This window comes from Bidens hawaiensis, unplaced genomic scaffold (genome assembly GCF_021521415.1).
Source record: "Bidens hawaiensis isolate Kalapana, Puna unplaced genomic scaffold, B.hawaiensis_p1.1 tig00035476_1, whole genome shotgun sequence".
NCBI lineage: Eukaryota > Viridiplantae > Streptophyta > Magnoliopsida > Asterales > Asteraceae > Bidens > Bidens hawaiensis.
The window spans coordinates 108111-118852 of NW_027496169.1; the positions used below are offsets into that span (position 1 = coordinate 108111).

The 10742-nt window shown below is 39.8% G+C and overlaps 2 protein-coding genes across 2 annotated transcripts; one reads left to right on the forward strand and one right to left on the reverse strand.

Moving 5' to 3' along the window:
- Positions 1–726: 726 nt before the first annotated feature.
- LOC143587389 (trans-resveratrol di-O-methyltransferase-like) lies at positions 727–1680 on the reverse strand. The gene is made up of 4 exons (XM_077068689.1): positions 1370–1680; positions 1131–1269; positions 1083–1088; positions 727–1029 (listed from the first exon to the last, which is right to left on the reverse strand). The coding sequence occupies exons 1-4, from the start codon at positions 1678–1680 to the stop codon at positions 727–729; spliced, it is 759 nt and encodes a 252-aa protein (XP_076924804.1).
- Positions 1681–8526: 6846 nt separating this feature from the next.
- On the forward strand, positions 8527–10501 carry LOC143587385 (OPA3-like protein). The gene is made up of 4 exons (XM_077068685.1): positions 8527–8936; positions 9895–10029; positions 10108–10194; positions 10267–10501. The coding sequence occupies exons 1-4, from the start codon at positions 8808–8810 to the stop codon at positions 10426–10428; spliced, it is 513 nt and encodes a 170-aa protein (XP_076924800.1). The 5' UTR covers positions 8527–8807; the 3' UTR covers positions 10429–10501.
- Positions 10502–10742: the final 241 nt, after the last annotated feature.

Genomic DNA, 10742 nt, shown 5'->3' on the forward strand with positions numbered 1-10742 from the left:
CCCCACAACCATCCACCACCACCACCCACCACCACCCATTGTCGGCCACCATCACCGTTCACCACCCACCGTTCACCACCTACCATAATCGTTTACCGCCACCCACTTCCGTAGTTCGTACACCACTACCAATTATTTTAATTGTCTACAAACGTTAAATTATTTTTATCTACTATATTATATATGATATGTAACTAATTTTCAGCTTATGTAGACAATATCCAGTTTATAAAACAAACAGTATTATATTTTCAGATTGCAGACCTTCAGACCACATATTCAGTTACAGACATTAAATCAGATTAAATCAGATTGCAGACAATTTTTGTCTTAAAAACAAACAGTACCATACTAGACCAAATAAAAAAAAAAGAAACAAAAAACCGGTCCCCTAAAGTTTATACTTCGAGTCTTCGAACAATCAATTTTTAGGTCTGTTGTTCTGATAAGTGATAACTGCTAAGCTGAAAAGGCCCACTCCCTTTAGACTCAGCCCAGTTTCAACTATTTTGGATATTATTTTAAAGCCCAGTAATGAAGTGAATCTTTTGATCTTATTGACTACAGACATTCTATTTTTTAAAATCAAACTACCAACAAGTTTACCTTATACAGGGTTTGATAATTGATACAAAGTTTTACTTTAGGTTTTATGCTTAGGGTTTAACCACTCATTTATTAAAACGATAATTAAAATATCGTTTTTTGAAACGTCTAAGGAAGGATCTAAGGCAAAACTTCCATGACGGACCTCATGCCGAAGTTGGGCGTTATTTTACATTGACTAAATCCAGCTTCCAAGAATAGTTGCTCCCACTCGACCTTGGTCCTTTCTCTTCCTGTAACCAAAACCATCATCAAGACGTCAAAAACCATCTTGGTTTCTGTTATCTCATGCCGGTCTTGTGCTTCGTCTAGCACTATATCTATCATTATCACTTTGCCTTTATCACCTGAAAGCCGAATAGTCTCACGGCATCGTTTTAGTATCTTCAACACGTTGTCATCGGTCCAGTTATGCAAAACATTCTACATAAATATATGTCACAACATTAGCAACAAGCTAGTTATATATGTATTACCTTTAACTAAATATAATAACATAAAATCATAATGATTAGATTAATTACCTTAAAAAAGATAACATCTGCAGATGGAATGGAACTAAACATGTCACCTCCCACATATTTGAGATTCCTAGTATCAATCTTGTCAGCAACAACATGCAGGAGGTCGAAAACAGTGCAAGTCATACGCGGATTCCAAGACCTGCCAAGGAGCCATATAAACAGGATCTAGGACCAAATTAGCTAATGATAATAAGTTTGGTAGGTTTTGCGAACATTCATCGTTGTTCTTGACCAATAACTTTGACGCGGTTGTAAGAATATATCCTTCGTCTTCTTGATCATGAAGTTTGGTGAGGGAGAAGAAGTTGGAGTGAATAAGAAACCGCATCAGTCGTTGCAAATGAAGGGTTTTCTCTATGGGAATGTTGAGCTTTGAAACGAGTTCTTGAATCGTGATCGGTTTTCCATGATTGTGAATGATGTCGGGTATGCCTAGTTCAAGTGCACAACCAAGAGACATGGAGGTGGTGTAGTTGAGGACATGTCTGTATATATGAGCTTGAGCTTCAAAGAGTTCATTAGCTTCTACTAGGCTTTGGTTGAGATCCATTTAGGTCTAGACCCAAATGTTCAACTTGAAGATACATATATAGTACTTTTTAACGATATTTAACAAATCATTAAGTAAATAAATTTATAGCTTTGAGAACCAAAACATACTAAACAGGCAATCCCCTCAGTATCCGATACCATTGTCGTCTGCCCTTGCCAAATATATCCACACGTACCATATTTAGTTTATGAATTTTTGTGTTTGCGAAGATAGGAGAACACGCGTCTTGACGATACATTGTATTGTCACACGATCGCTAGGATATATATTAGACGATACTCTCCATGTGTTATCAGCATATATATTAATCGAGTCCTATCTTTGTAACGTGACGTAATGTTTCATTATAATACAAGAAATTTTATCGATACGGTTACTCTAGCTAATAATGACAGTTTATTTAAGTAATGCAAGTAATTATATAGCTGAAGAGGTAGGTCCCAGCAGAGCCCAGTTGGACCCGCAAGACTCACCTTGAACAGGGACGTCTGCGCAGAAACCAACTGGATCCGCAGGACCAACCATGCTCAGAGACGTGACGTCCTTACGCGCAGTACGCAAGCTGTTCCCGCAGGAAATGCCTCCCAATGGTGAAGGACTCCGCCTGTCCCCGCAGCCTCGGATACAAGCCATCAGGGAAGGCCACCCGCGCAGCAAGGCTACACGCACAAGGTACTTAGCTCTCAATCATTCAGTGTCACCTGAAGGAATGAGCGAAGTCGGGAGCAATCCCGCACAGTGGCGGGAGGGGGAATACTCCCGCCCAAATAAGCCAGTCCGTACGATACAGGAAGATCTTTTGTACTGTACCTGACGAGGTATGGGCAAAAGATCTGACTAAAGATACGACAGCTTATTGACAACAGTATGGCGAGCAGAATGCTCCTGCACTGTATGTCACTATTAGCCGCTGCCTACTCACCAACTCCTGTCATACCACGTGCGTAGCCGGCAGTTGGTGGAAAAGGAATAGTATACAGCAGGCCTGGTCACTATCAGCCGCTGCCTACCCACCAACTACCAGCAGGGCACGTGCGTAGGCTATTGTTGGTTGAACAGAAATACTATTGCAGCCGGCCACACCTCCTTGGAAACCTACCTTCGGATATAAATACCACAAATGGTATGACCATCTCATCTTATCTTGTATCATCATATTATACCTGATATCTGCTCTAGCAATCTCTTAATATACATTTATATTTAAAGAGCAATCTAGTCTGATTCTCACGCCGGAGGGTGGTCACAAGGAGGAACCCCCCCTTCTCAGTGACAAGCTCACGGTGTCTGTTTTGCAGGTTATCAGAAGAACCATCTTCTCTGGGTCTAACCCCTCGTGGGAAACATCTATCTAACCCCCAGGTTACCCGTAATCTGCCCGGGGTCCGGTTAGTGTTTCTTCATTGGCGCCATCCGTGCATAAAGCTAGAACTTTATTTTTCTCCAGTTTTTTCAAACTTCTAAGATGGTTAAAGAAATTCCGGTAACCACAACCCCAGCTACTGGGGGGAATACCGGCTACACAGTCTTTACAAACACTACCCCGGTTACCCAAGCCGGGGCAAGTGAAGTAAATTTTACGAACACTACCCCAGTTACACAAGTTGGGGCAAGTGCAGTAAATAATCGCTCACTGGGATTCACTGATACCCAGTTAGAGAAACGAAGACTCCCCCGCCAAACACTCGATGAAGTTAAGGCATGGGCGGAGGCACGACAAAAGGAATTCCAAGCTGAGTTGGACGAACGCTTGCGTTCCGTCCAACAGGCCGACGAATTCGAAGAATACTTGGACGATGACTCGGAGGAATCCGACTCCGACGCGAACCCTCGCCATAGGGCAAAAGGGAAGCGTAAGGAAACGGACTCCCAACCGAGAAGGCATTTTGGACAAGCCTTCAAACCAAAAAATACAGGTGGAAGTCCACGTGACTTCTCCAAAACATTCAGACCAAACGTTGCAAATGCGGGAACGTCCAAATTTGCAAGGGACATTGCGGAAGCAATCGCCCCAAAAAGTGCCAAACAAATGTCAAGCATAGGCACATATGATGGTATATCTGACCCCGATGATCATTTGAACAGATTCATAGCGGGGGCAACCGTCAGTAGTTGGACGGAACCTACGTGGTGTTACATGTTCCAAATGACGCTTGTGGGGGCTGCTAGAGCGTGGTTCGATCGTCTACCGGTCAACCACATCTATGACTGGGCAGACTTCCAACAGAAGTTTAGCCAACACTTCAGCCAGCAAAGAAAGTATACCGAGGAGCAATGGACAATCCTCAAATGCATTCGAGAGAAAGATGAATCTTTGCTGGACTTCATCACTCGCTTCAACTCGAAGAAGCTTAGTCTGGGTAACATTAGCGAAGATCTTGTTCGCGCTGCTTTCATCCAGGGCGCGAACGACCCAGAGCTCATCCGCACCTTAACGGGTAAAGATGGCATGCCATCCACATGGGATGCCATCATGACAGCAGCTAAACGCTTTGCGGAAACTGAGAAGCAACTGGGTAGAGATCTCCCACAGAGCACAAACCTCTACACCCAGAAGACAAGGGAAGACAACGTCCTTACCGCCCGATTAAACAAAAAACGAAAGCTAGGCATTTGGCAGTCAAGGGTAAACTTTGACACCTCATCCGGCTTGCAACATCGGTTAGGCGGAAGGGATAACGTACGATCGACCCAGAACTCCAGATGGACGCCGCTCACCAAAAGCGTCACCGAGATATTCGCCACCGAGGAGCTTCCATGGCCAAAGCCTCAAATAATCCGACATCGTCACAATGCTGATCGGAGTAAATACTGTGACTTTCACAGGACAAAAGGCCACAACACCGAAGAATGCATAGACGTAAAGGACATGGTCGAAGCATTTGTCAGAGATGGGACGCTCGCGCACCTCGTGGCGCAATGAACGCTGAGCAGCCTGATGCGTGTAGAACCCCAGCTGGGGAGCACGAATAAAATTCCAGCTTCGATATGGAGACTACATGCTGCGTAAAGAACGAGATCCCGAACCAGGTGCGTATCGGCTCGATGGCACTCCCATCCCAACAGCATGGAAGGGAGCTCATTTACACAGTTTGCATGTAAATCAATTCCAAATTTGTAAAGAAAAGGCCAAGAGCCACTTCTAATGGAAATGATTCTCCTTAAAACATCGATGCTGATGATTTTACATTTATACTTTATGAACTATCAACACGGATATGCCGGTTTTCACCGCATAATTACGTGGAAAGTCGTTGCATGGGGAAGGCGGCAAAACCCGCATAAACCCAAAAAACGACAAACCTTCACGCAGGTCAGTTGACGGGGAAAAGTTCAGTCATCCCACTAAATGAAAGTGCCGGTCTATCCGCATGAATCATGAGAGGAAACTGAACACTAACCTATCAACAACCAAGCGTCGAACGGTTAATTCAACACGGGTATGCCGGTTTTCACCGCATAATTACGTGGAAAGTCGTTGCATGGGGAAGGCGGCAAAACCCGCATAAACCCAAAAAACCTTCACGCAGGTCAGTTGAAGGGGAAAAGTTCAGTCATCCCACTATATGAAAGTTCCGGTCTATCCGCATGAATCATGAGAGGAAACTGAACACTAACCTATCAACAACCAAGCGTCGAACGGTTAATTCAACACGGGTATGCCGGTTTTCACCGCATAATTACGTGGAAAGTCGTTGCATGGGGAAAGCGGCAAAACCCGCATAAACCCAAAAAACCTTCACGCAGGTCAGTTAAAGGGGAAAAGTTCAGTTATCCTACTAAATGAAAGTGCCGGTCTATCCGCATGAATCATGAAAAAGAGAACTGAACACTAACCTATTGACAACCGCGCGTCGAACGGTTCAAAACAGAATTTCTAACAAAAGGATGAGGAAAACCTACATGTAGGTCAGATATGGGTAAAGTTTAGCCTTCCTACTAAGTGCAAGTGACGGTTCTACCCGCACAATCACGAAAGAGGAAGCAAAACTTCACACCTATTATCTACCACGTTCAAAGGTTAACTTATCCTCAAAAAGGATGAGGAAAACCTACACGCAGGTCAGATATAGGTAAAGTTTTGCTTCCTACTAAGTGCAAGTGACGGTTCTACCCGCACAATCACGAAAGAGGAAGCAAAACTTCACACCTATTATCTACCACGTTCAAAGGTTAACTTATCCTCAAAAAGGATGAGGAAAACCTACACGCATGTCAGATATGGGTAAAGTTTAGCCATCCTACTAAGTGCAAGTGACGGTTCTACCCGCACAATCACGAAAGAGGAAGCAAAACTTCACACCTATTATGTACCACGTTCAAAGGTTAACTTATTCTAAACACTTGGAAAATTGCTAATTTAAACTAAAGTATGCAAGTCATATAACGTTTATAAAGCAAGGAATCCAAAGAAAATAGCGGTCTTACCCGCACAAAGATTTATATTTCACAATGAATCATTACAAGAATGGCCGGGTAACTACCCGCCTACAAGAAAATAAATCTGTACAAGCTAAATCTATCCTAGCAGTGGGAAGGGATCTTCAGGATCAGGCTTCAGGGCCACTTCCACTTGGACCAGCCCCATCAGTAGAGCGTGGCAGTTCAAGGAAAGCTTTGAGGATAGCTAGCCCATCATCAGCAGCAGCGACTTCGTTCACCTTCTCCACCACCGGATGCGGGAAGGCGGCGTACTGATTCACTGCTTGGTCGTAAACAGCTTCAGTATCAACATTGTACAAAGGGAAGTTGGAAGGCGGGATGCCTTTCTCAACGAACCCTAGACCAAGCAGGAAGCCGACCCTTTCCCCATCCTCGTGAGAAGCGTTGAGGGCTGCGCTCATAGCATCGTCGTAATATGTCTCTGAGAAGACCCGATGCACAACCTACAAAAGAAAATATACAAGTGTCAAAACCTTTTCTATTTACAAAGAAAAGCGTAAAGACATGAAAACATACCTGAGACAACGCTTCTCGAAGAAGCCATTTCTAAGTAAATTTTTGTGTATAGATTTGGTTTTGTTTAAATAGATTAAAAATACTTTTAAAGTAAAAATTTTAATTAAATAATTAAAACTTTTTAATGAATAAAAATGTTTTTTTATATTAATAAAGATATTTTTTTTTTCAAAATAAAACAAAACATTTAAAAGAAAAGAATCTTAAATTTTTGTGATTTAACATAATAAGAGAAGATATTAAGTGAAATAAAGATATGGGTCGAACTAAGGTGATATGCTATTTCTTAAAATTAAATTAGTTAATAATACACCTATATTAGTTACAAACTAGCCAAATGAAATATAAATTCCCTTAACATATTTGATTGTTCAAATAATTCGAATTATATGAATAATACTAGTTCACATGTGATTTACACTGCTTAAATCCATTTTTGGTTGGACCCGTGGCTTGTTGGTGGTCGACTCTGGGACTTATTCGGTTATTCCTCACCCTCTTTCGGATTACCTCATCAAAGAAGCTTGCATCGCCGATTTGATAGCAATGGGTACGTGCTTTCGGCCTTTCTTGGGATATTGCTCTGTCTACTACCCATTTACCTATGTGGCTTAGTGTAGTCACTTGTGAACAAGTATTATTCACACAACTCGAATATAACCTATGATCAAAGTATCTTAACCTAACCAAAATACAAAAGTAGCAAGCTAAATAATGTAAACATATTACTAAAATTTTTTTTAAAAAAATATTGCAATGAACTAACTAGTTTTAATAAATCATACAATTTGTCCATGAGGCGTGTTTTGAGGGAAAGTATCACCAAAAGTGGCGATAACAAATAACGCTACTTTGAAGTTATATCAAAACACATCTAATTTTCATGTTATATATCATGAAAATCAATAAAGGCAGAAATGCAAGTCACATGGTCGATCGGTCACACTATAATTTCCTAACCAAATTCAAACTAAACGTTGGTAATTAATAATTACCGGAGCTTATATAAATACTATTTCCACGCTATTCAAGCACTACTGGGGAGTTAACGGGATGTCTATAAGCCATGGAAAAAAATTGATATATGTTGTCGTATGACAAGATGAAAATGAGTATAAGGGCCGTGGGAAAGACATTCCGTACGACCTGTATGATGTGTTTGACTAAAATGAATAAAGTCATATGACTCGTAGATTCATTTTTTTGCCATATCATATGGCATGTATGCTGTAACAAACTATGATCCAAACTTGATTTGATACCACATTGCCCATTATAAACATTTGATAATTATATATTTGAAAACGCTTCGATTTTAGATTTGTATTGATTATAGGGAAATTGGATATTAATTATTCTAACTTCGACTTTAGGCCGGGAAGGGATTAATTGTAACCCGGAAAATGTTTGCAGACAATCCTAACTCTAAATCTATTTTCATCCGGATTTCCCATACTAAAACCCCGTTAATCTTTTGTGTGTGTGTGTGACAAAAATGTCTCTTACTGCAAATTAAGGGTGATACTAAACACCTGGTCTACATTTCTATTGAACACTCGATTGGAATTTGAATCTATGAAAAACCAACGGGGTTTACTTTCGGTTAGTATCTTTTAGTTAACCTGATTTAGTAACTTTTAGTTAGCATGACTTACTTTTCTTATGAACACTCAGTTTTCATCAAGAGACATTTTAGCAACATAAGTAGTCCACGTCATCAAAGAAAACTAACGGGGTTAATTTTCAATTACCATGGAATCACCATAAAAAATATATTCCAAGTGAGAACTGCAAATCGTAAATGTACTTTGAGTTGGGGTTAATCCGACCAATAATTAAAAGTTTGGATTATAACAAATACTAAAGTATTTGAATTTGGAGATTACAACAAATTATTTACCATTTATCCACAATAAATGAATCTTATATCAAAAGTTAGTTTTCCTTATTAACTTGCAAACCAACCGATCCAAATCAGGTTTGGATCATCATCCAGATACCGCAATTGGAACCTGAAAAATACTTTCTTGCACTCAAACCCATCTTCATTCCAACAAACCCGGAGTACCCAGATCAGTTGATCCACCATGAAACGCTCATAGTTTGTTCTTGATCTCACTCACGCATATCGTCGAACACTTGGTGTGCGTTTGGAAATTGGCATAATGTCACTCCCGGTTATGAAGCTTGGAACCCTTGCAGTCAGAACCCTTAGCAAACCCATTGCTACTAGGCTCAAGAAACAAGCCGCCGTTAGCCCTAAATTTCGAACTTCCATCATTGGTATTGCTCAGGTAATATTATTATTATATTATTTCATCACATTGTTAGTAATTATTTAGATCTGTAGATATTTTGTATATTTAAGCCAAATCTATGTATGATGTATGCTGGCTTAATTTAATATTATTTGTCTGTGGGTCCAATTGTCTGTCTGCAAATATGATATAGTCAATAATAATTTATACTGAAAATTTAATCAATGATTCTTCGAAAGTTGCTTTTTCGTTAAAATGATATTGCCCTTAGCAACGAAAGTAAAAGCTAAGAATGTCATTAGTTGCGACTATGGATTATTATCGACTTATCGGCCAATAGTCATGGTTTGTGGAATTACATATTGATTTTTTTAAACTAGTTTTTCTACTCGGCGTGGGGTAGCTGGCAACACCCTGCGTTCGTTACGATTTAGACACAATTGGTAAAATTTTAGGATTAAAAACTCAAAAAATTAATTCGTCAAGTTAACATATAAAACATTAACATAAAAGAAAACAAAATATTTAAGATGGTGTTTTTTGGGTTGGCAAACTTGACACGGATTCGGTCGTTTTGATTACGTACGTTACGGTACCGGAACTGAAACGAAAAAATTATAAAAGTTGAGGTGGACTAACGACCAATTTGGGGGTTCGGTCGGTAAACTTGTGTATTGGTAAATTGGAGTGTTGTCTTAGTCTGTCATGGGCTTTAAATAAGGCCGTGATTCTGCGCGAACTCAACCGAAACTAAAACAAAAAGAAAAAAAAATAACGTTTGATCGGTTTGCATTACATTTATTATGGTAACCATACTAAAAAAAGAAAAAAAAAACATACTAAAAAAAGAAAAAAAAAACAAAATTCACCGACCCAATACAACACCTAACTTCTTAATTATATATAGTACTAATAATATGAAATACAAAATTGCGGGAAATACCAATCAAAGGAAAAGTGTATTAATTTTGGTGCATTGTGTGATGTATGACAGGCAAACCATTGGCTTACAACAACAATACAAAGACGAATATACGGACGTGCAACGAATGTTGAAGTTCGGCCTTTGAACGAAGAGAGAGCCGTCCAGGCAGCCGGGGACCTTATTGGAGAGCTCTTTGTTTTCACGGTATTTGGATCTACACACATATACACATATTTATAAGTTTAAAAATTTAGTGACGGTTTAGATTTGAACTTTGATCAGGTTGCGGGCGCTGTTGTTATATTCGAGGTGCAAAGAAGTGCTAGATCAGAAGCTAAGAAAGAAGGAATCCGTAAGAAAGAAATCGAGGTACATTACATACAGTAATATATTAACATGTTCGTGTTTGCTTCTTTATTTATATCATTGTTTGCCACATAGGTTTTGATGCAACGCGATGAAGATTTGACAAAACAGGTGCAACTTCTTGAGCAAAAACTAAACCAACTTGAGCAAATCACCAAAGAAAAAGCACTAACATGTGTTGTCAACTTGGAAAATAATCAAAACAAAGCTGTCAAGACCGCAATTTCGTCCTCTTGATTTTGTTCTAACAGTTCTTTGGCTACAAATAATGGGATTATACTTTTATTCTTTGCGGGTATTTGACTAGAAAGTGTTTCGTAAGTGAGATGATGAGATCTAACGATTTACGTGAACAAATTGTTATTTTTGTAGCGTATTTTAACGATTACGCCCTGCTTGCGGTGCGCGCATATAATGTATATATGCGTGAACCCTCAGGTGGGCAAAAGTAAAATTGCACTAATTTTGACATTATTTTACTAATCTCATAAAAATAACGTTAAAAGTGGCGGAAGGTTAATCAGGCATCATGTGGTGGCGTTGATAGCCGA

What these genes read in the sequence shown, in the direction of transcription:
- LOC143587385 (XM_077068685.1), top strand. Translation starts at nt 8,808, where the DNA reads ATGTCACTCCCGGTTATGAAGCTTGGAACCCTTGCAGTCAGAACCCTT. An exon ending in CCATCATTGGTATTGCTCAG is followed by an intron (nt 8,937 to 9,894) that starts GTAATATTATTA and finishes GATGTATGACAG; the next exon opens with GCAAACCATTGGCTTACAAC. An exon ending in TCCGTAAGAAAGAAATCGAG is followed by an intron (nt 10,195 to 10,266) that starts GTACATTACATA and finishes TTTGCCACATAG; the next exon opens with GTTTTGATGCAACGCGATGA.
- LOC143587389 (XM_077068689.1), bottom strand. Translation starts at nt 1,680, where the DNA reads ATGGATCTCAACCAAAGCCTAGTAGAAGCTAATGAACTCTTTGAAGCT. An exon ending in ATTCTTACAACCGCGTCAAA is followed by an intron (nt 1,270 to 1,369) that starts GTTATTGGTCAA and finishes GCTCCTTGGCAG; the next exon opens with GTCTTGGAATCCGCGTATGA.